General features: G+C 43.1%; 3 protein-coding genes across 5 annotated transcripts; 2 read left to right on the top strand and 1 right to left on the bottom strand.

Annotated features, from left to right (window-relative positions):
* The first annotated feature begins 96 nt into the window (after nucleotides 1-96).
* Nucleotides 97-6,954, top strand: LOC6585592 (RNA-binding protein 33). The gene is made up of 7 exons (XM_002011184.4): nucleotides 97-525; nucleotides 1,135-1,232; nucleotides 1,302-2,081; nucleotides 2,907-3,083; nucleotides 3,318-4,840; nucleotides 4,905-5,033; nucleotides 5,569-6,954. Exons 1-7 carry the CDS (start codon nucleotides 512-514, stop codon nucleotides 6,556-6,558), a joined length of 3,711 nt encoding a protein of 1,236 aa, XP_002011220.1. The 5' UTR covers nucleotides 97-511; the 3' UTR covers nucleotides 6,559-6,954.
* Nucleotides 6,955-16,550: 9,596 nt separating this feature from the next.
* Nucleotides 16,551-17,670, top strand: LOC6585593 (glycine-rich cell wall structural protein 2). Its single transcript, XM_002011185.4, has 3 exons — nucleotides 16,551-16,675; nucleotides 16,749-17,133; nucleotides 17,210-17,670. The coding sequence occupies exons 1-3, from the start codon at nucleotides 16,664-16,666 to the stop codon at nucleotides 17,590-17,592; spliced, it is 780 nt and encodes a 259-aa protein (XP_002011221.3). The 5' UTR covers nucleotides 16,551-16,663; the 3' UTR covers nucleotides 17,593-17,670.
* Nucleotides 17,671-17,737: 67 nt separating this feature from the next.
* LOC6585596 (acid phosphatase type 7) lies at nucleotides 17,738-24,892 on the bottom strand. 3 transcript variants are annotated; one of them, XM_032732874.2, is made up of 4 exons: nucleotides 24,515-24,888; nucleotides 18,889-19,399; nucleotides 18,260-18,821; nucleotides 17,738-17,921 (listed from the first exon to the last, which is right to left on the bottom strand). In XM_032732874.2, the coding sequence occupies exons 1-4, from the start codon at nucleotides 24,672-24,674 to the stop codon at nucleotides 17,790-17,792; spliced, it is 1,365 nt and encodes a 454-aa protein (XP_032588765.1). In that variant the 5' UTR covers nucleotides 24,675-24,888; the 3' UTR covers nucleotides 17,738-17,789. The 3 variants fall into 3 exon arrangements, with proteins under 3 accessions (XP_032588765.1, XP_015016444.1, XP_002011224.1); XM_015160958.3 differs by lacking the exons at nucleotides 17,738-17,921; nucleotides 18,260-18,821; nucleotides 18,889-19,399 and adding exons at nucleotides 19,492-20,290; nucleotides 20,353-20,696; nucleotides 20,748-20,914 and having other exon boundaries at nucleotides 24,515-24,892; XM_002011188.4 differs by lacking the exons at nucleotides 17,738-17,921; nucleotides 18,260-18,821; nucleotides 18,889-19,399 and adding exons at nucleotides 21,298-22,455; nucleotides 22,528-22,874; nucleotides 22,939-23,105 and having other exon boundaries at nucleotides 24,515-24,891.
* Nucleotides 24,893-24,931: the final 39 nt, after the last annotated feature.

The raw sequence follows: 24,931 nt of genomic DNA, 5'->3' as shown, positions 1-24,931 counted from the left end.
GATTCACTTTTTGACCCGTCAACAATCGACTATATCGATATACTGCCGCGTGAGCGTGAGTTTCTGGTGAACTATGTATTTGGCAGCACTGCAGGCAAGCACGTTCAGTGTTGGACAGTGTGTTGAAGTGCTAAAACTAAAAAAAAAGTAATAAAACTGCGTGTGGAAAATGCTGGCAGAGCAGCGTTTTCAGTGATTATAACGTGCGTTAAAACTGAATAATAGTAGTTAACGTGCTGTGTGTTAATGCGTATATTAAGTAAAAGTGAGAATAAAAGCAACAAACAAACATGTTATAATCGGCCTACGTAAAGTAGACAAACGTTGTTCTACTTTATCCACATAACGCGCACACAAACACACATACACTCACACACACACACACACAACCACACTCAGACTCACACACACACGCGCGCTTTAGTAGCGCTGCCGCTGAGTGTCAACAGCTGCCGCTACCGCCTCCTCGCTCTGCCTTTGTGGTGGTGGTGGTGGTGGTCCCACAGTCAAAATGTCGGACATTAAGTAAGTTGCGTGAAAATGCAAAAATTTGCAAAAAAACAAAAAAAAAAAACAGCGAAAAAGAAACGAAGAAGAGTGAAAAACGAAACGAGTGATAAATGACCAAAGGCTGCTACAGTCCTATTCAATTAGTGCAAAATGTGCAACATTTTGATTGCCATTTAAGTGTACCTACTGCATACACAACACACACGCGCGCGCACACACAGAACACATGCATACATGCATACACACGCATACATATTTTCAAGGTATTTGCCTGCGCAAGTGAGTATGTGTGTTTATGTTTGCGTGTGTGAGTGAGTGTGGGTGCAGTGCCCAGCAGAACCTGCGTGTCATGAAAACATACAGAAAGTAGCATACAAATACGCGGTGCATACAACATATGCTCCTCTAAGGAGCATTACCTGCCACATTGCAGACGTGTTTATTTATTTACAAACAATGGGATGCCAGTAATACAAATATTGATTATTGCAAGAACTGACTTGTCAGCCTTAACAATGCGGTACAATGATATCGCTGACAATGGATATGAAAATTGCCGATATACAAACCTAGTTAATCAAATGCAAGCAATGTGTACTTAAAAGTGTTAACATCTATTTGCAGTGACGATCTGCTCAACTATGAGTTAGGTCTGGGCGATGACATCGATGACCAGGCGCTGCTAGGCGCCGATGAGGATGAGCTACTGCTCTCCGATGAGGGTAAGTGTCATTGGCTATATGTGGGCAATTCCCTTAATGACTTCCATCCAACTGATATTATTCTCGTAGAGCTGGAAAAGGATGTGACCAGTGAGGAGAAACAGCAGATGCGCGCCGAGGCCGAGGAATGGGCCCAGGAACAGCTGCGCAAGCACAAGGAACAGCAGGCGGCGGCAACAGCAGCAGCAGCAGAGGCTGCAGCAGCAACAAAAACACAGCAGCAACAGCAACAATCCGCCGCAGTTGCTACTGCTACTGCTGCTGCTGCTGCTGCTGAAGCGCAGTCACCTGCAGCGAGCAAAGAGAGACGAGCTAGTCGGGATTTACCCAGTGCCACAATTGTGGCAGCGGCCGAGACAACGACAGCGCCGATTGCATCTGAGACAGCGCAGCAGGTCACAGAGTTCGCTGCGGCTACATCGACAACAGTTGCTGGCGGCGAGCAACAGCCAAACGAAGAGCTGGGGGAGCAACGGGCGAGCCCAACAACAGGCAGCAGTAGTCCAGCTGTGAACAATGGCAGCTCAACGGCAGTCAACGAGGAGCACAGAGGAGGAGAGGAGCTGACAGAGCCCGACCCGGAGCCAGAGCCAGAGCCAGAGCCTGAACGTTGCGATGCCGAGACATCAGATAGAGACGGCCTATCATCGCTGTTGGCCACTTCGCAGGAGAGTCTGCCAAGCACCAGCTCTGCCTCAGAGCTGCCCGATCCACGCGAGGATGACGAGGAGCGTGAGGAGCGCACCAATTTTAAAACTGCCAGCGAACGTTCCGATAACCAGAAGCAACATTTGCAACAGCAGCAGCAACACTCGCAGCAGCAACAATTGCAGAGGCGACATCATGCGGGTAGGTGACCTAACCAGTGCTAGTCAAATCTATTGATATAGGTGAGATAGATCGATAGAGTTGAGGCTCAGAAGAACTGGGATAGTTTTCAAATGTAGCACGAATCTAGAACAAGAAACTGGCGTATGCTAACAATACACGCCAAATCATGTTTGTTCTTGTTGATAATATTCCCAGCAAGATCATTATTCTTTGTTATGAAGCGAGATTTTATATGCCATGATTCAGAGACTATGATCTTTATAAAAGATTACTAGGACTGATATTCATTAGAGAGTATGGAACGCATAAGGAGACTATCTGTATAAACTATGATCTTCAGTAGAGAGTAAGATCATCATTATGGGTTAGAATTGTCTTAAGGAATAATCATCTTCATTATGAAGCTAGATAGATATTGTGGAGTATGACCGTCATTAGAGAATGTAGAGGCTTGTGGAGAGGTGGAGTGAGAGATCGATCATTATTATGTAGTTTCGTAAGCATATGTTAAATGATCAGCATGATCAGACTCCCATAGAAGATTGTGGGAAATCCAGAATGAGCGATAATGATGTTTTGAAGCATGTCAAAGGCAACTGTATATATAGCACGATCTTCATTAGAGCGTATGATCTTTCTTATGGACTAGGACTACCACATGGGAGTCTGAACTTCATTATTGAGTATGATCTCCGATAGGGAGCTTGATCCTAGTTGCTCCTCGCATCTCATCTCATCTCATGCACATCTATATTCTCATCTATCAAATGTACATTTATAATGATAATTACAACAGAGGCTAGTCATTTCATATCTTGTGCTCATCGTGCTTCTACTCCGCAGACAAACTACGCATGGGTGGCTCTGGCGGACCACGATTTATGGCGGGCAATAACAACCAGAACAGCAACAGTAAGCGCGGAATGGGCGCTCGGCATCATCTGTTGCGCAATCCCGGCCCGCACATGTTCAATCCACAACGGATGCTGGGCATGTCGATGCCACGGTTTCTGATTCCCGGTAATGCACATGCACATCCACATCCACATCCACATGTCCATGCGCACTCGCATGCACATATGGCCACGTTGATGGCGGGGCCGCCGGCAGTTGTTGCGGCTCCAGTGGCTGCTTGTATTTTGGCCACGCCACAGGCCACGCCCCGTCATCATCATCAGCAGCAGCAGCAGCAGCAACAAAAGCCACAACAGCAGCAACAATCACTAACACAAAACAAAACTGCATTCATTCCAGGCCAATATGCACCACAAGCACCACCGTCAACACCCACACAACAGCAACAACAACAGCAACAGCAACAACAACAGTCGCCATACACCACAAACAATACAGGCCCCGTTCCATCCGGCGGTCCCGGTCCCACTCCATCCCCGCATCTACACAATCCGCACTTGCTGCAGCAGCAACATAACAACAATAACAACAACAACAGCAGCAGCAACAATGCCAGCAACAACAACAGTGGGGGCGGACCCAACGGATTACCGCCGCCGCACCTATTGCCGCATCCGCATTCGCATTCACACTCGCATCCGCACGACCAGGTGCGAGTGGGTCTGCTGCAGCCCCCGTTGCCATTGCCACTGCCCTATGGCGGTGCCGCCTATCGCAATGGCGCGTTGCTAGGCCAGGGACCACATCCGCCCCCAGTTGCACCACACTCGCCCGGGATGCGGCCACCGCCGCCCTATCGCAATGCGCCGCCTGGCTATGGCCCACATGGACCTGGTCCCGGGCCCGGAGGCCCTGTGCCCGGCTATGATCCGCATATGGGGGGCCAGTACATTCGACCGCACAACGGCTGGCGGCCTCAGAGCGATGCGCCTGGTTCGCGCATGCCACGCCCACCGCTGCAGGCGTTGCCCCAGCACTTGCTAGCGGGCGGACCCGGCTACATGAACGGCATGAATATGCGTGCGCCGCATCCGCACATGCAACAGCAGCAGCAGCCGAATCCCGGTCCGCCAGGTGCCGCAACGCAGCCTCAACAACCGCAGGCAGTGGCGCCAGGTGCCGCGCCACCAATTGGTCCCGGACCCCACCAGCAGCAGCAACAACAGCAGCAGCAGCAGCAACCAGTGGTGCAGCCGTCGGCGGTGCCGCTCGGCGTTGTCAGCAAGGTGCTGATCAATCCGAACTTCAAGGGCGGCGTCAAGGCGGCCACCAACAAGTTCATCAAGGAGACGCACTTTGTGCCGGCCATCAACAGCGAGGCGGAGCTGCTGCGACAGCAGGAGGAGTTCATATTCAAGAATCAGCAGTACTTTGAGAAGCGACGCATGGAACGCTCACCCCCGCCGCCCAGCGCCAACTCGGCGACGGCGTCGGGTGCCCAAAGCGAGCGACGGCGGAGTCGGACACGCAGTCGATCGCGTGGACGCAGTTACTCGCCATTGAAGCGCACGGAGCGGGAGCGGGAAAGGGATCGCGACAGGGACCGGGAAAGAGAGCGAGAGCGAGAGAGGGAACGGGAGCGGGAGCGAGAGCGCGACAGAGAACGAGATCGTGATCGCTATGGAGGCGGTGGTGGAGGAGGCGGAGGAGGAGGAGCTCGTCCAGCTGCGAGCAGCGGTGGTGACAATCGGGGCTACCGACGCGCTGTCAACAGCAGAGAACGCGATGAGAATCGCAGTGGAGTCGGCGCCGCACCGCCCAAACGGCGACGCAGTGGCTCGCCAAACGGGCCGCGGAATCCCTTCTCAGGCGAGCCGCGCAATCGGGCAGCGGAGGGCGCTGCCAGTGGCAGTCGCAACCTGGTAAGTCTGGCAGCCACAGCCCACAGCGAGCACTCGCTAACCTCATTTGCTTTGCACTCCACAGCCCAGCGACGAGGACGAGGAGACGCGCGCCTATCGCCTGAAGATCGAGAAGCAGAAGCAGCTGCGCGAGAAAATCATGCGCGACAAGGAGCTGAAGCGGCGACGCGCAGCCGAGGAGAAGCAGCACGAGGTAAATATCTATAGATATAACTTCTTTTTCAATATATGAGTGCCATATATACCATATAAGAATTTATATGCTAAGACTATTTATGTATATCTAAGCAGCTTAGGCAAAACTAAAAGCAAAGTAAATTCTAAAATTAATTTAAAATGGGAATCTGTCAGGATATTCAAAAGTATCTCAGTCTGGCCTAGAACTTTGAAAATCACCAAGAAAATAGAAACACAGATTGTAAATGGAGTCGGAGTCTATCGTTTGCCATATTGTCTCATATCGGGAAATATTATTCTCGATTATAAGCATATATATAGAAGGATAGAAGTAGTAGAAGTAGAAGTCAAGAGATTATGAATGCCAGTAGATAAACCATAAATTAAAATATGAATGAACCATTGGAACGAGAGCGATAGAGATAGAATGTGAGAGACAAAGCGAAAAGAAAAACCATTTAATGGTTCGTTCCGTTCATGCTGAAGCTAGTAAAAGAGATTAGTTAAATAAGTTTCGAGTTTAAATTTAAAAACATTTCCGCGACTTGCAGGAGAAGCGCGTCGAGCAGCACAGTCCGGCGGCACGGGACGATCTGGAGGCTGGCAGCGGGCAGGCGGGGAGCACAGCGCCGGGCAGCGCACAGAAGCAGCGGCAGGGCAATGAGCGCAAAGTCATTTCGCTGAAGCGACGCGAGGACGCCGAGGCGGGCAATGGACGCAGCAGCCGGCAGCAGCAGCAACAGCATGCGCCAGGTGTGCGCAAGCAGCTGACGGCTGCAAAGATTGCGCCGGAGGCGAAGCGCAGCATAACCGAGCACTTGGCGCCGTCGAGCAAGCAGCTGTCAGGTGGCGGGCGAGCCGCTGGCGGCACACCGCCCACGAGCAGCAGCAGCAGCGGCATCATTAGCACCACCAGCAAGGGGCGGGATGTGGCGCCAGCTGGTGGCATGCTGCGACTGGGCACGCCCAGCGACGATGAGGTGGACCTCGACTATGACGACGATGATCTGATGTTGGACGAGGAGGATCGTCTGCTGGCCACACCATCTCCACCGCCGCCGTCGTCGTCGTCGTCGTCGCGTCCCAACATCAAGCGTTCGGCCACGCCGGAGCTGCTTGTGGTCAAACGCAATCCGAAGCTTGCGCGCAGCGGTGCTGCCAGCTTCAGTGGCGGGCAGCGGCGCGTGGTGCTCAAGCCATCCAGCAGCAGCAATGGTGGCTCCGAGCAGCAGTCCACGTCGCATGGCGGCGGCAGCAACAGCAGCAACAACAACAACAGGCAACGGGAGCGACGTCAGCGCGAGGAGCAGCAAATGCAGCGTAAGGGCAACAGCAGCGCTGGACAAACTGGAGCTAACAGCGGCATCTTTGAGCGTTTGGAAAAGCGTCAGGCAGCATCATCAACATCGTCTGGTGGAGGAGGAGGAGGAGGAGGAGGAGGAGGCGGAGCAGGAGCAGGAAGTAACAGTGGAGGCGGCAACAGCAGCAGCAACAAGCAGCGCACCAAAGCCCCAACACGCATTGTACTCAAGCACGATTAATCAGGAGCAGCAGGCCCCATGCAGCTAACTAACAATATTAACTATGTATATATATATATATATGTGTAACTACTCATATATACGTATATCTCTATAAAGCTGCTGCCCGGGCAGAGGCTGTTGCCGGCGTCAGTTTGTCGTTTTGCTTTTTAAGTGTTTAAAGCCCATCAACAGAAACAGCAATGTATTTTGTATTTAAAACGTTTTAATTTTATGTATATACATATATATATACCTATACACACATGCAGATATATACACACACACACGCATATGCATAAGAGCATTATTAAATAGAATTTGACAATTATTTGACAAGCGTCGCAGCAGTAGAAACTGAACAGAAACCTTAGGCTTAAGTTAATAAAGATATAACAATACATATACATATATATATATATATATAAACAAATTTATTTAAGCATAAACTTAACTGTAACTGTACAAAAAACAAAGAAAACACAATTAGAATTTAATAATGCGCATCTCTATAAAATATATGTATTCATATATATATATATATATATATATATATATATATATATATATATATATATATATATATATATATATATATATATATATATATATATGTATACATTTTTGTTAAACCCATTGATATCTCAAACAGCAAAAGAAATCCAAACTTGATCACTTGTATTTTATTTACATATATCTATTATTATATTGAAGACTAGACTAATTTTAAACGTAAATAATTCAATTAAATATCGAGCGCTTATTTCAAATATATCTATACATAACAAATATATTAGTTGCTGCATGCCTAGTAACTGTGCTACAATATAAGTAAATACACACACCCACACACACACGCATATTTACATATATATAGTGATAAGACATTGAAGATATTTGTAAGTTCTATGCTAGTCTAACGATTTTATATGACCAGACGCAACGAGCGAATACTAAGCTTAAACTTTCCTTATTATATCTCTTGACCTATACTTCCAAGACAAGCGGTAGTAGTAATAGTTGTCGCTCTTGTTAATTTTTAACGTGTTTAAACCATTTGTTCTGACTGTACTCGATGTGTATCTGTATTTATGTTTTATGTTAACGCCACACGCAAAGCTGTTTCAATTTTAAACTTTGTTCGTCTTGATGTTTCTAAGTGTTTGTTCATTTGTCTTTTTGTGGCCTGCATAATAATAAATCAAAACAAAACAAAACAAAAACAAAAACAAAATACATTCAACAACTCTAAAACTATACAACATAATAATATAAATGAAACGTGACTCCTTCAACCGAGGAGGAGCACAAAGAAGCATTACCATAATGGCCTGTTAAAGTGTTAGGGAAAATCCGTTAGAAAAGCTAAATATGGCAGTTTTTTTCTGTTGATGAAGAAAACCAAAATTCGAAATACAAAATAAACAAAATGCAAGTGCAAAACAAAAAAGCATATATTAAAATTAGTACATATACATATAAATAAATATATATAATAAATATAAATTATATATTTATAAGTCTTAAGCTTAAGTTGATGTACATAAAACACACACACACACACACACACACATCATTGTAGCTGTATGTGTGTGTGTGTGTGTTGCCATAAAAATAATATACAATATATGCGAAATATGCGAAAACTAAAGATCTATATAGATACATATATATATAGAGAGATCGTAAGGCCCTTAGCTAAAACTAAATTACAAATATTACAAAGAACATCTTAAACTGTCAAAGTTAATTGAAAACTTGGAGTTAAGCTAGAAATTTGTATTAATTAAGCGCAAAGAGATTTACAAAGTCAAGCTAACAGAAAACTAAATAAAATATATCTAGTAATATATATATATATAATGCAGAAATATATTATGTGCATATGCCCATAAAAGAGATGGAAGCTTATGTTTGTATAAGAGTAAACACACACTTTTAATCCACATTTGTATATATGAGCTAGAGGCTTAAGTTTGTATAAGAGCATGAACAAGAGAGATATAAGAGAGTAAATCACACACGATTTAATATATTTAGATAATGGAACATGAAACATGAACAGATATTAACATAAGCAAAGGGTAGCGAAGTACCCTTAGACTCTTATACAAACTTAAGCTTTAGCTATATACATATATGTATACCTATATATCTCTATATATTTAAGATTCGAGTGCGAGATTGTATGAAAGTGAATCACACTTGTACAATTTTTTTTTGTTAATTTAATTTTTTTTTTTTTGTATTTATTAATCTTATACACTCTTATATGAACTTTTGTTTTCCACATATATATGTATGTAAAGATATTCTAAAAAATGAGAAACAAATTGTAGACGCTTTCAAAATTTGGTTTATTTTTTTTTTTAAACTGAACTCAAGAGTTAATATAGATGCGTATTAAAGCAAGCACATATAACAAAAAGAAAAAGAAAAAGAAAATATTGTATTTAATTCAATACGAACAATGAAAATTAAAAAGAAAAACAAGTAAGAAATGCTAATATATAATTATGCTATGTGTGTGTGCGTTAGTTAATGTTTGTAAGACCCAACAACAGGCAGAATTCTTTCAAAACAGAAAGTCTTATACAAAAACGTAAAACTCTTATAATCAAATAATAGGATTACAAACACACACATACAATAAAATGAAATTAAATAAATATATATATAAAACTAAATTACGAATTAATAAAAATGAAAATCTATTACACACACATATATATATATACATGTATATATATATATAAATATTTCATATATATAAAATCAGCAACAAACATGACTATATAGTATATATATCTAACGGTTAAGCAAACACACAAAAACAAAAACGAGTCTGTGATTCACCATCTTTTTTTTTATATATATATAGAAATTATGATTATGATTATGATTAATATTATTATTATTATCATTATTATTGTTGCCATTGACATTACTATTTGATTTGCTTAATAGTTCATATTGAGCAACAGGAAAAGTTTTAGATTTTAAGACAAATTTCCACTTTCCATACACCTATACATCTGTATGTGTGCATATATGTCTATATAGATCAGTCCCCTGTGTCTATATATTTATATATCATATGTATATATACCACACCAATCTCAATGTGTTTGTCCATAGTTTAAATGTGATAATAGGAAAAAGGAAACATAATGAAGCAGCAGAGTATCTAGTAACTAGTTGATATTATATCTTATACCTTATACATATGTATATATGTATGCTTATTCCACTATTATTTTAATTTGCAAGTCTTTGACTATTGTAATCCTGATTTCATCTGAACAAAAACCTACTTATTTTTTATTTTTTTTTTTTATATTTTGTTCAAACGGAAACGTTGAAAAACAATTCCCTACAAATTGTTAAGAAAACTAGTTTAACTAAATCTATATAAATCTATATGTATATATATATCTATATAAATATATAGCATATAGTATATTATATAGTTTATGCTTAGGCCTAGCTTACCACCTAGTCTTACATATACATATATGCATTTATTTGATTTGTTATACTTTTTGTAACTGACCTCATTTTTGTTGTACAACACTGCAAAAGCACAGTTTCCTTAAGTTACACACACACACACACACACACACAAAATATATATATTTACATAGACACACGCACAGACAGCGAAGAGAGAAAAGCTGACCACAGCCTGAGCCATGCAGTGCGTTTAGCTAGCTATCTCTTTCGCTCTGCTGGCATTTGGCTTAGTGCTTAGCTACTCTAGTCTATGGCTGAGCTTCGACTTGCTCGCTCACACCTGCTCCACATTAAGTTAATATTACAATTTAACAACAAACAAACAAACCAAACAAAAAACAATTTTCTTTCAGCACGAAACTCTGTACAAAAACAAACGCGATGAAAAAAGAAAACGTACAAAAAAAAGAAGATAAAAACAAAAAATGAGTCTAAAATGCAAAAGCAAACTGAAATCGAAGAAGAAATTAATAAATAAATAACTAATAATAATAATAATAATAATAAAAAATTGTGCCATTCGCAGGACAACGGCGCGCAGATTGCTAAGAGAATGAAAGAAAGAAGACTAAATAAAACTGATATATGTATGTATGTATATATTCACACATATGTGTATGTATATATATGTATATGCCCAAGCGGTATATATATGTATGTATATGCATGTGCACATCTGCATATGTATGTGTGTGTGTACATATATGTATATGTTTTTTACAGCATTCCAATTGCAAATTGTGTTTTCATTTATGCATAAATCATAGTGCAAATTACAGCCCCACTCGAGATTCGATTCAAGGCTACAACATATACGAAAATATATGATTAGTAGCTGGTCGAGCCATAGGTATTTCAAATACAACTCATATTTCGAGCCTAAACCTATTCGTGCTCGAATTTTGAATTATTTCGGTAGCTTTCCTAAGTACGAACTCGAAAGGGTTTTCGATTTTGAAAAGCTTCGTGTTTGAATATAGCTTGACTTGCTTGGATGTTCATCGATAGCTTTGCTTGATAGGAGCTCGAAAAGCTTTTGTTTTCGCAGAGAGATCAACATGTGATCGAGCTGGAGAATTGCTTATCGTAATGTTCAAAGAATCGTGGCTTGTTATAGACATGGTTCAGACTGCTTATAGATATCCTTATCGATCACATGCTCCCTATATATATACATATCCTTATATATGCATGTCTATGCATGTCTATATGTTATGGGATCGATAAGGGTTCATGTAAATGTATAAAGCATCATACCATATTTGCCCATTTACAATGTTCATCTCCATATGTATAGCATCTATTTGTATATTCGCAGCTGCCCATTGTCAGATCGCTTTGATCTGTGAATTGTGATCGGCATTCGATCGCTGTCAAGACAATGCCATTACAATTGATGCTCGCCTCGCGCTCTTCTCACAGTTTACACTGAACCGCGAAAAGATTTATGAAAATGTCATCTAGCTCTTAACCCTACATAGATAGAGCCCCAGCCAGAGTCAGACTCAGAGTCAGAATCAGAGACAGAGTCAGAGTCAGGGCGAGAGTCAGCCTTAGTCATTGTTCTCTTTACTATAACGATCCATTGAAATTCGCCATCCATTTATGCTTTCAGAGTCTTCTATTATTTGCAATTGAAACAATTTTAGCTGGAAAATGTTTCCAATGCACTAGTCGGGTGTATAACAGAGCAGATACCCTGTAAATGAGGCTGCTTTACTACCATGAGGCAAAATACTTAAGTAAAATCTAGTGATTCACTTTTTTCTCAGTGCCTTAATACAATTGAGGAAGAAGAAGAAGAGAAGACTCTGTGAGTCATCAAATTTATGTGAATTTTATGAAATATAAACAACAACAAATTACGAAAATTGATTTAATTTTCGAGAATTGCAGTTTTTATAGCTGCAGCTAATGCAGTTTTAGTTGCAGTAGGATTACACCGTGAGAAGATAGCGTGTATGAAGTCTATAAATTATGGAAATACCAAAAATCCGAAAATTCTTATAAGTAATTCAAATAAACATATATAAAATAGTCATTACCGACTGCAGCAATACCCGATCAGAGCTATAAAACTATTTATTTGAGGATCAAAAATGAGATATAAAATAATATGGGAGAATCCATAGCGATCCAGTTGTCAGAATTGTTGAATGGAGAATTTCTATATATAGAATTGCGTATAGTACTTGATATATTGTCAAATTAACTTGCCAAAACCACCCAAGCTTTTCGCTCAGTGCAGCAGTTGCATTCTCCCAGCTCAAGCCCAAGCCCAAGCCCAAACCTCAACCCCAGGGCCAAGTCCAAGTGTGTGAGACTTTTGACTCTGACTAATGTTAGTTGTTCTTTCTTTTTGTTATTCGCACAAGAATTTTATGCCCACATAAATGGATAATTGTGTGAAACTTCTTGAAAAGCAAAAGAAGGGAAAAACTCAAACTGCGAGAACTGCAAAGAAAAACTGAGAAAACTGAGAAAAACAAATTTGCAATTATGCAAAGTGCAAGTTCAACGTGGAGCCGCGCTCAAGGCACTCGCTGCCGCAAGTTATTCATCAAACTATCAGCAGCCACCCCCCGTCACACAGCCCTGCCCACCTGCTCTCCCAGCCCCCCTCGCGCCTGCTGGCCTCCTGATTGGACTCGCTTCATTTGCTGGGAAACTGATTGCGGTTTCAAATTGCTCAGCAACTGAGATACCCTTTGATATGGGCTTGAAAGGTTCTACATATGTATAGGGCGAAAGTAGGCGTGGTCAAGGAAGTGACACATTATCGATAGATCTCGGATCAGCCGAGCTGTCATACAAACACATACTCGTTCACTCCACTCATGTAAAGCCAGGCCATGGCCAGGGTATTTGGCAGTCGTGCATGCCCGACTAGATCACTTTTGCTTGTTCAGTTTAATGCTAACTTTTTTTGAGAGACGTTGTTCAATTATAATTAAAAATGGGTTTGTAAATATAATTGGTGGGCGTTAAGTTGCCAATGTTGTTGTTGTTGTTGTTGTTGTTGTTGTTGTTGTTATGGGTTGTTCATGATTTGAGTGGTGAATTAGAACAACGCAATTGTTGTTCGTTCGTTTAGTCACAGACAGTTCGACGCCTCGTTTTGAAAACTTTGCCACACAAAAACATTTGTTGAACGAATTCGAAAAGCAACAACAACAAAAAGTAGCTGAAGAAATGTTTTTTTTTTTTCTTTTGTTTTGGTTTTAGCCCTAAAAGCCTAACGGTGCAAACAGCCATTGCCAAAGTAAAGTTGTAAATCGTACACTGAACGAAAAGCTTGCAACACTTTGCGCGTGGGTATTCTTCAAATTAAAGCACACTTGGAGAAAAAATGCATTTGAAATTGCATTTGGCATAGGACTGACTCACATCATGAGGTCTTTTGCACAAAACCAATATACCTATTTCATTTGAATGAATGGGTATAAAATAACATTATAAAGAATCTGATCTGATCTCACGTTGTAGTAATTTATTTTTGCAACTTTCTTACCATTTGAATGCTAGCCATAGTTCGTTTCTCTCAGTGCACATTGCGTATACGACCCGGAGTGCGCGTGCCTATGTATGTGTAAGTGTGTGTGTGTTCATGGGCTAAAGAAATGATGTCGCACAGCTCGATTCACGTGGCATTTGAAGAATCATTGTGTGCCGCTATGCCTAACAGAAGAAGAAAAAAAGTCCCAGGGCCAGCTTTAGGGGGCGGCCACGCCCGCCGTACTGCCATCGCCATCGCCCCCGCCCTCCCATCGTCCCTCTGCTTAGCTGCATAGACGCTTAGCCAAACGAATTAACACTTTTCACATGTATCGAACAATGTGGCTTCACTCATATTTTTGTGGCTGACATCTATGTATGACAATTACGATTTCTACATATCTCAAAGCATTACACACACACACACACACACACACACACATGCACAAGTACGTATGTGCACATAGTTATTTTCTATAAACATATTCATTTCTGTAAACATAGTTCCGATTGCGTTTGCTTATTGGAGTTGTTTGCCCAGCGCATTAGCTGTTACATATTTCCAATTGGAGTCCCACTCACACACATTCATATACTTGCAATTGGATATGATTCATCGTATGTGCCATACATATCTAGGTTTCGTTCCACTGCCGCCTGACTATTCCAATTGGAAGTTTGAGCTCACTTGTTGGCTCATTGGGATATTCAATGGGTTTTTATGCATCCCATAATAATTGAATATATTTGATCGTATGTTATTAAGTCTCTACTAATCGCTACTTTACTGTTGTCCTCCTAGACCCACTTATGCTCCACTTGCATTTGAAATTTCCTTAGGTCTGTACTTTTCTGTACTTCCTTCTGAGGTTTAGTTCGTTTGATTTAACTCCAGTTTCCTTTCGAGCCTCCTTTTTAACCTTACTAAGTTCTTCTCAGTACTTACTTACTTAGTACTCCTGTATACTCATTACTCTTGGAATCTCTATAAATAATCCTAGTTTGACTATGACTCTCTGTGGAGTTGGATCAGCTATGTTCGACTTCCCTTTCCACTTTTTAGTTAAATTTCCACTCTATATGGAAACTTTTTCATATCAGTTATAAATTCACCCCTTCTTTTACATTGTTGCTCCACTTTTATCTGTATTTCCACATCAAGTCTCAATTCCATTTGGAAACTATTCGACTAACGATTTCAGTTCCAGTTCCAGTTCCAACTCCAATTCTTATAGTATTCTTCCATATTCATTATGCCAGTTGGACTTCCAAATAGCCGTTCTCTCTCTTTCTCTCTTTCTCCCTTACACCTCCATTGCTCCATGAGTTCCGCTTCCAGTGCTGAATCCAATTGGAAGCAAACACTCACAAATGCTCGCTTTGTGTGACATGTGGCAAAAAAAAATGGCAACTCAAAGTAGTAAAAATTAAAAAAACAAATAAAAATTGGCTAATTTAAAGATAATTGTTTTTTTTTTGTTTAACAAGTTTTTATTTTTGTAAAAAGTGAAAAGGAAAGGCCAATTCATGTCCACATCCACATCCACATCCAAATGACTCACGACCCAGTTTTGCGTATCCGTTCCTACAATAGAAGCAAATGCAATAGACGATGTACATATGTGTGTATTTATCTTTTGGCACCGATTCCATTTTAAAGACTCCGATTATAAATGTTTGTTATTGTTATTATTGTGGTTGTTGCTGTTGTTGTTTAGCTTTGTTTTATGTTGGGCAATTAGTATAGCCAGGGTCAAGTTAATGATTCAATTAGCATTTGTCATCGCAAGCCGCAAGCCGCGCTTGGCAATCGTTCGCAATAGTTCGTAATTGTCGTAGATCGTGGGAATATTGATAATACTCGTTAGCTCCATGTCACGCCGACTGTCATAAATGTCGACCTGTCGAGCTGACGAACTGTCGAGCTGGCGACTTGTGGAGCCGATCTACTGATCTGGTGAGCTACTGACCCGACGATCCGACGATCTGGTAATCTGATATTTCGCCAGACAAAACTCGATCTGTCGAACTGCTTATCTTCTGATCCGTATATTAATCGATCATCAACAATATTTTAAATAAATCGAATCGAACTCGAAGTCGGAAGTAACTAGAGCTGTTGAGAGGAAAAGATAGGGAGCGAGAAATATGAATGGGATGGATGAGGTAATAAAGTGGGAAATAAGGAACATTTAGTAACTTAAAATCGAGCTTAAAAATGTATAAAACGTTATAATTTTAGAAGTTGTAAAAGTCTAACTTTAGAAGATTAAGCCTTATTTGATAAAGCTACAATTAGATAAATGATTTCGGAAACAAGCCTTTAAACACTTGGAGTATCGAAACACCTACTAACCGAATGTAACTGAAATGTAAATATTTGACAGAGGTTGGCGGACAAAGCCGGTTAACACAGGTTTCGATATACGTGGTATAATAAATAGAACAAATGGAATAGTATATGTAATAATAGTATGTAGTATATCTATCTTACTATAGATATTCTCTCTCTCTATCTCTCACACACACACATGGCTCCTTCTGCATCCTCAATCTGTATCCCTGCGTTCTTGGCTTTTATCTGTTCTATTCTTTATCTCTCTCTCTCTATATCGCTTGCCCTTTCTTGTTGCTCAACTCTCTCACCCGCTTTCTTTCTCCGTATCTATTACTTAAATGAATTTGTCTACTCTCTCTCTCTCTCTCTCTCTCTCTGTTGCTTAACTTGCTTTGTCTACTATCTCTCTCTCTCTCTCTCTCTCTCTCGCTGACCCTCTCTTTTATTTCATCTCCAATTGAATGCGAGCTTGTGTAAAGCCTTTCAACTTAACCCAACATAATTTCTTGACCGCATCGATCCAAGGCGGCGGCAGCCACTGAATCCGCCCACTCACACGAGCCGCAGCTGCAGCTTCAACTCTCAAGCTGTCTCGCACTCTCCCTACGTCTGTGTATGTGTGTGTGCGTGTGTGCTGGGCAGGTGTATAAAAGCGACGGCCACTGGGGTTGGCTTGGCATTAGACGAGTGTCAGGTGACGCGTGCGCAGTAGAAACGTTCAGCGAGTAGTCGAGAGCAGCCAAACCAAGTGACATCCACAGAACCAAAGGCGGCCACCACATGAAGTGCTTTGTAAGCGACGAGCGAAGCTCGCCTCTGACTTGGATTACGGCGGGCGGAGCATTAAGAATCATTTTGCTTGCAGATCGTATTTGTTGCAGCTTTGCTGCTGGCATCCGCTCAGGCGCAGAGCCAGTCGGCGCAGGCGCAGGCGCAGGATCAGGAACAGGTGGCGGCAACGCCGACGGCGGATCAGGTGAGCGCCGCCAGCAGCTATGCGCCGCTGCAGGAGAAGAAGCAGGACAAGCGCTATGTCGGTGGATACGGTGGTTACGGTGGTTATGGTAGTTATGCTGGCTACGGCGGATACGGCGGCTACGGCGCTAACGCTGGCTATGGCAGCAGCGCCTACGGTGGCTACGGCAACGGCTATGGCGCATATGGCTCCACGCTGGGTGCTGGCTACGGCTACGGCAGCGGCGTGGACAGCTATTACAGTCCATATGGAACGCGCGGCTTGACTGGTTTAGGTGAGCAAGCTAGCAAAGGAGCGTACCAGTTACGTCTATGAAAAACTAATCTCTGCTTACTGCTATTCGACGCTAGATGGCGCTGCTGGATATGGCTCTGCTCTGGGCGGCTATGGCTCCACTCTGGGCGGATATGGCTCCGCCCTGGGCGGCTATGGCTCCGCTCTGGGCGCCTATGGATCTACACTGAGCGGCTATGGCTCTGGGCTGGGCGTCGGCGGTTACAATTCGAATCCCTATGCGCTGTCCTACTACAATTCACGGCTCGGCGCTGGCGTCAGCACTGGCTATCCCTATTACAACACACGCTTCGGCGCCGGCGGCTACCCGTCGAGCTACTACAGCAGCAACTACGGCAACAGCGTCGTGGGCGGCGGTCTGGGAGCGCTGGGCGGAGTGCCACCTATTGGCGGCGCTGGCTACAACTATGGTGCCGGCATTTCGGGCACCGTTTACTAGGATGTGAACGCCAACGATTTCAGCTTTAGTGCAATTCATTTTTTTTTCTCCCTCAAACTATATATATAGATATATATATATATATATATATATGTGTGTATACAATATTATATTTTTTTTTATCTAACTTAATATTTTACATATGTTAAATGAAATAAGCAAGCCACAAATTTACATATTTATTATTTAGTTCAGCTTCAGTTGTAGGCGCCGTGTTTGTCCTTGATCACCCAGAAGGAGTCGACAATCTGGCCGTCCTTGTCGTCGGAGACCTGCTCGAAATGCAAATGGGTTGCATTGTGGGCCTTAAGTCGTGTGTAGCCATAGTCCTGCAAGTGAAAACCAGGAAAACTCAATCAAAAACGAGAATTTATCAACAAAAATGTCTGGCAACATTTGCAGTTGCTTTAGCAACATTTCTGTCAAGCACAGAAATGCTGCCATCAAATGTTGCTGTGATGAGCTTTGCTCTCATATTATTAAAAAGCTTCTAGCGTAAGGCAGGAAGTTCTATACCAACGCAGCTGCTTTGGAGCATGTTCCGTTAAGTTTGGTTTGAACAGCGCTTCGATAGCTGTGCGATTGTGTTGACGAAGTCATGCCATAGTTATCGATAGATTGCTTAGCGATAGTCTTGTTGCTTGCAAAAATGCAAGCCGTTACTCACATTGCTATGAAAGGCATTCCAAGAGGGCAGATCTTTGGAGAAGGGCTCGCGATTTTCATTGCAGCCCGCCGAGCCAGTTATGATCTGTATGGGTGCTCGGGGATTTGTGTAGGGCGCCTCGGCGCTGCCATTGTAGACCTTAAAATCGTAAATGGGCCACAAGCGTGTATAGAAATGCTCGTGGGCAAAGAACTCAACGTCGACGCCGTGCTTATAGAACAGATCCTCCAGTCCGAACCATTCGAGCGTCGGCAAACCCTTGCGTATGTACGTCTCCAGCTTGGCATTGCAGTCGTATTCCTTGTCGTCACTGCAGTACATCGGACGGTGGCCATAGGTGATGATCCAGGGTCGCTTGGCGCGATTCTCGGGAAGATTGGCCTCGGCCAAGTCTCGTTCCAACCACTCGTACTGCTTGGTGAGCAGCTTCAAGCCATAGTTGATAAAGTAGTAGACCTCCGTGGAGAACGAGACAAAGTGCACGGGACCCATGTTGAAGCTGTACCACAAGCTGTCCCCATCTCCGGGCATGTTGAAGCGTGCGCGATAGTTCGAAAAGTTGCTGCAGCGCATCAAACGAATTGATTAATAAGAGGAAGCTATGAAATGGCTGTTCATACTATGCTTACTACTTCTCTTCGTGGTTGCCCGGACAGACCATGTACGGCACATAGGCGGCCAGTGTTTCGATCTGGCGCATAAATTCGTCGCCGACGCGCGCATCATTCGAGTCCATGTCGTAGGCGAAGTCACCCACATGAATGATTGCATCGTACATGCCCAGCTGCGAGTCCTGCTGCAGTCGAGCCAGTGACTGGGCATTCTCATTGCCCATATCTCCGTAGATAGCCAGCGAAGGCGACCAATCCTCTCCTGCTGGCGGCGTCTTAAAGCTGTAGACCGCCGACCAGCCCAAATCGCTGCCGCAGCTGTACTCGTAGTGAGTGTTGGGCTTGAGAGACGACAGCGTCACCTTGTGTATGTACTGGGAGCGCCCCTGTTTGCCTCCATCCTGGAAGAATTGCCAGCTGCCGCTGACCGAGCTAAGCGCATCGTGCACATAGTCCTGGGCAAAGTTAACCAGGGACTGATTGGTGGAGCTGCGCGTCGACCAGGTCACGACAATGTCCTGCAGGCTGTCTGCAAAGGAAAGCAAGCATCGGTGCATGAAGTATATATGGTAAATATAGCCAGATATCTGATAGAACTACATATAGTCAAACAACTTTTGCTAATGTGCATATCATTTATTCGAATAATGGTATAAAAATATATATTTGGTTTTATATGGATAGGAATATGGAATATGAATTATAGTCCTTATGAATATCACATATTCAGGGGGTATATGGTCCATGCTGTTCCTTGATCACCCAGAAGCTGTCAATGATGACGCCGCCTTTGTCATCGGACACCTGCTCAAAGTACAGATGGCTGGCATTGTGCGCCTTGAGGCGCAGATAGCCAAAGTCCTGGCTGTGAAAGGCGCTCCATGGTGGCATTTCCTTGAAGAATGGCTCACGACCTTCATGATTGCCGGCAGCGCCGGAGATGATGTGCACCGGTGCACCCGGATTCACATACGGCTCCGTCAGCGAGCCATTGTACACGGTATAGTTGTACATGGGCCACATGCGCTCATAGCAGTGCTCGTGCGCCCACAGCTCCACGTCTACGCCGTACTTGTAGAAGAGCGGCTCGAGACCAAAGAAATTCAAGCCGGGCAGACCCTTGCGCACGACTGTCTCGTGATTGGCGCAGTCGTCGCCGTTGTCATTGCTGCAGTACATCGGACGATGGCCATAGGTTATGATCCACGGACGTTGGGCGCGGTTCTCCGGCTTGGTGGCCTCGATCAGGTCACGTTCGAGCCAATCATATTGCATGACAATTGGCTTAATGCCGTACTGTGTGAAGTAGTAGACCTCGGTGCTGAAGCCAATAAAGTGCACCGGTCCCAAGTTGAAGCTGTAGAACAGATTGTCCGTGCCGCCGGGCATGCTGAATCGATTGACATAGTGCGAGAAATTGCTGTGCGGCGAAAGAGAATCAGAGAACCACTCATTAGACTGCAGCTAGGAGAGCACACTTACTACTTCTCCTCGTGATTGCCCACACAGACCATGTACGGCACATAGGCGGCAATCGTCTCCACCTGGCGCATAAACTCATCCCCAACCTCCCCGTTCTCGTTGCACATGTCGTAGGCAAAGTCACCCACGTGCAGTATGGCATCGTACATGCCCAGCTGCGTCTCGCGCTGCAGTGCCGGCAGCGAGGCGGCGTTCACCACGCCCATGTCGCCGTAGATGGCCAGCGAGGGCGACCAGTTGCTGTGATTGAGTGCCGTGTGGAACCAATAGATGGCCGACCAGCCCAATTGGCTGCCGCAGTGATAGCGATACGTTGTGTTCGCTTGGAGCTTGGGCAGCGTCACCTGTCAATGGACATGCTATATTGGCAGCTCATTCAATTCTTGCCTACTTACGCGATGAATGTACTGTGTGGCCTTCTGGGCGCCGCCATCAACAAACGCTGTGGGTCCTTGAGCAGCCTTGGCGCTTTGCTCAGTGATGCTATCGATGCCGTATTCGCATAGAGATTCATTTGTATTGTCACGCGTGTTCCAGGTAACGACAATGTCCAGCACACTTTCTGGGAGAAGCACAGGGCACACACGTTGCCAATTATTCACGGTCGATAATCGTATGCACGTATGAATGTATATATTTACATGTATTTACAAATTCAGTTAGAGCTGCGCGCCCAACGTTTTATCGGCTATCGATGAACGTGGCACGCGCGCCTGGCTGGATGCTTAATATTGGGCTATCGATAACAGATTTCCGCAATATATACCGTTATTTCTAAATGAACTTCTAGCTTATTTGCAATTATTTTTAACGGACATATTTATTATGTATAATAATTATATACATTATATCGAACTTAATATGATAAAATATTAATCGCGAAGAATGGATAGCCATCTTATGGGCATTTGTTAATTGAGAGAATCTGGTCAAATATATATGTAATTATATTTCAATTGAGATTTATTTGTTTGATGTCTATGATCTCAACCTTAATCCTACCCATTGATATGGGAAAATAAAAAAACAGCTCAAAATTACAAGCGATACAAAAATGCGGATATTAATAGACATATTTGATATACATACATACATATATCAACATATACGTTTGTACATTTTAAAAGTGTAAAAAAGCATACAAATAAAATTGGCTAATTTTAAGGAGTGTTTACAGTTATCAAATACAGTCCATTCATGGGCTTATACTGGGCTACAATTGCAGTTGCAGTTGTGTAAGGGAGCAAAATAAACTATAAATTGATCTATTTATATATACATATATCGAAGAATATATATATGTATATATATTTTGAAGAATGTGCATTCGTAATACTGCCAGTTGCTACAGTTGTGATTGTGTGTGTGTGTTATCTGAGTTGTATTTAGTTAGCCTTTTGAACCGTTTACAGTTCGCTGTATGCCCCGTGCTGGGCTTTAATTAGCCAGAAGTTGTCGATGATGGCGCCCCCTTGATCATCGGAGACCTGCTCAAAGTAGAGATGGGTGGCATTGTGCGCCTTGAGACGTGTATAGCCATAATCCTGACTGTGGAAGGCACTCCACTCGGGTATCTTGCCCTTGAAAGGTTCACGTCCTTCCTTGCAGCCTGCCGATCCGGTAATAATGTGCACCGGAGCACGTGGATTCTCATAGGGCGAGCCGAGCGATCCATTGCGTACCTTGTAGTCGTAAATGGGCCAGAGACGTTCGTATGAGTGCTCGTGCGCCCATATGGCCACATCCACGCCGTACTCGTACAGCAGCGGCTCCAATCCGAACATATGCACAAATGGCCAGCCGACCCGGGTTAGGGTCTCCGAGTGGGTGCAATCGTTGTCATTCTCATTGCTGCAGTACATCGGTCGATGGCCATAGATGATAATCCAAGGTCGCTTGGCGCGATTCTCTGGCTGGTTGGCCGTCTCCAGATCACGCTTAAGCCACTCGTATTGAAAAACGAGCGTCTTCAAGCCGTAGTTAAGGAAGTAGTATACCTCCGTGGATATGCCAATGAAGTGCACCGGTCCCAAGTCGAAGCTATAGAAGAGATTCTCTGTGCCGCCCGGCATGCTGAATCGTGCCCGGTAATTGGAGAAATTGCTGCAAGGCGAATCCAATAAACAATCTCCTTATCTGAACTCATCTGAACTGTTCTGCTGCTGCTCAACTTACAACTTCTCCTCATGATTTCCCGGAACGACCATGTAGGGCAGATAGGCGGCCACCGTTTCGATCTGGCGCATAAACTCATCACCCACTCGAGCATCTTTTGTGTTCATGTCGTAGGCGAAGTCACCCACATGAATGATCGCATCGTACATGCCCAACTGCGTCTCTCGCTGCAGCCGGGCCAGCGACTGGGCGTTCTCATTGCCCATATCCCCGTAGATGGCCAGTGATGGGGACCAATTGGAATCAGCACTGGGTATAGTACGGAATTGATATTTGGCAGACCAGCCGTACTCGCTGCCGCAGTGATATACATAGCTGCTGTTGGGTTTAAGTTCGCTGAGCGTAACCTAAGTTAAATTAACAATCTTGAGTCACATCTCTGTGTGTGTGAGAATGTGCGTGTGTGCGTACCCTGTGTATGTACTGAGACATCTGCTTGGGCCCGCCATCCACAAATCGAATGGCCTTGCCATAAGCGCGCTGCTTAAGATCTGTCAATCCATATTCGACAATGCTCTCTGCAGACGGCGGCAGTTCGCGCGTTGACCAAGTGACAACAATTTCGCTGGCGGTGCTCTCTAGTTACAGCAGGAGCAGCAGGAGCAGGTGCAGCAGCAGTTAACAGGCGGGGTAAACAAAAACGGAAAGAGAAAACAAGACAAAAATGAAAAACAAGCTTGAGTTGTGGGCCGAAATATATTTATTTAAATTTGTGTTTGCATAAAAAACAGTTGGTGCAAATAATTTATATTTAAATTTGCTTTACGACATGTTTTTCGATTTGTTGTTTTGTCTCTCGCATCGCTTATCGCGAGCCCAAATAACAAAATTTTTAAATTTAACTCTCGTTAGAGTGTGACCTAATTAGCGTATCATTATGATCCCTATGATTCGAGCACTGTGCGGTAAACATAAAATACTTAAGAGATAAGTTCGGAGAAGGAAGCAAAAGACGAGAAATTAAACAAAAGTTGACTGAACTAAATTATTAATTCCTTATCTACGGCTGGAATTCGTCTCGGAACAAGTTTCTGCTTCGCTTTTTATTTCGATATCCGCGTGACCGGTCACATACAAAATATTCCAACTGAACTCTAGTTAGAGTGTGACCTTATTAAAGTATGATTGTGATCCCGAAGGTTCGAGCACTTATTAGTAAATAAATACTTATAAGAAATTTAAAAATTAAACAGAAGACAGATTGTATACATTATTCTTTTTGATGTTTTGAATTAGTTTTACAGCATATTTATTGTCATTTGATTTATTTGTTTTGCTCCCCATTACGCTTATCGCGGAATCGCATATGAGAACCAATTAAACTAAAGTCATTGTGCGACCTTTTTTAGTATGTGACGACGATACCTAACATACGAAAGCTAAGTAATTACATATGTATATATTAATATGCATTTTACGCATTTATCAGCAAATCAGCCTTAGCCTCATTCTATGGCTTGCGTTAACGGATGACGCGCGCAAATTTCTATTGCACTCTTTGTTTGTTTCATTGTTGTTGCTCGTGTTAGGGGCGGTTGTATGGCTCAACGGGAACAACTGCAACTGTAACTGCAACCGCATATTGCATGAGTGTGCGTATGTACATACATACATATCTCCGGGTTGGGTTGGGGGGAGTTATTGTCATGTTATCAAGTCTAAACTATTGCGCAGCAATTTCGACAATGGCAAAAAAAACATATGTATTAAAACAATTTAAACGCTGATATCAACGAAAAATGCCGGTAACTTTTAGCAAGCATCGCACTTTTTTTTTTTTGTTTTGGGCGAGGGGTTAAAAAACTCGCGCTGAACTTTAAACTTGATTGTTTCATTTGCCATAAGTGACAGCAATAAACTTTTATATACGGCTATACGCATAGTTCGCCTTTGCTTAACACTATTCTATCAATATGCAATATATATATACATATCTATATAAATGTATACATGCAATACGTGTAGAATACATTTATTAGGTACATACCTCCAAATGCTAGATGCACCTGCTCTGGCTGATAGTGTACTATGTTCAGATCTTTCTCCAAATTCTGCTTCCCGTTAATGTCTTCTAGCACCAATTGCCGCTGCACAGTGCTGGCAACGCAAAGTGTTAAAGTTAGAAACAACAAGGTCAAATTAGCCATTGTTGCTGCTCTTTTGCTTTGCTCTTAGATGTTTTTGTATATATGTGTATTTATTGAGCCACAGTTAATGACATTGCCAAATTTATATGCGCAATATATTTATAAGCTGCAAATAATTTACGTGTACTTCACAAAATTTACTTTGCTGGCGACAGCAGAATGCAATGCACGAAGACTATTGAAACGTCCAGCAATTTGTGGAATAACAAAAGTTCGATTGACAGCGCAGCTGTTAATAGTTATCGATACATACGGAG

Source organism: Drosophila mojavensis, unplaced genomic scaffold (genome assembly GCF_018153725.1).
Source record: "Drosophila mojavensis isolate 15081-1352.22 unplaced genomic scaffold, ASM1815372v1 contig_136, whole genome shotgun sequence".
Classification (NCBI taxonomy): domain Eukaryota; kingdom Metazoa; phylum Arthropoda; class Insecta; order Diptera; family Drosophilidae; genus Drosophila; species Drosophila mojavensis.
Note: the sequence above shows the minus strand (reverse complement) of the source record. Positions and strands in the feature narration are given on the sequence as shown.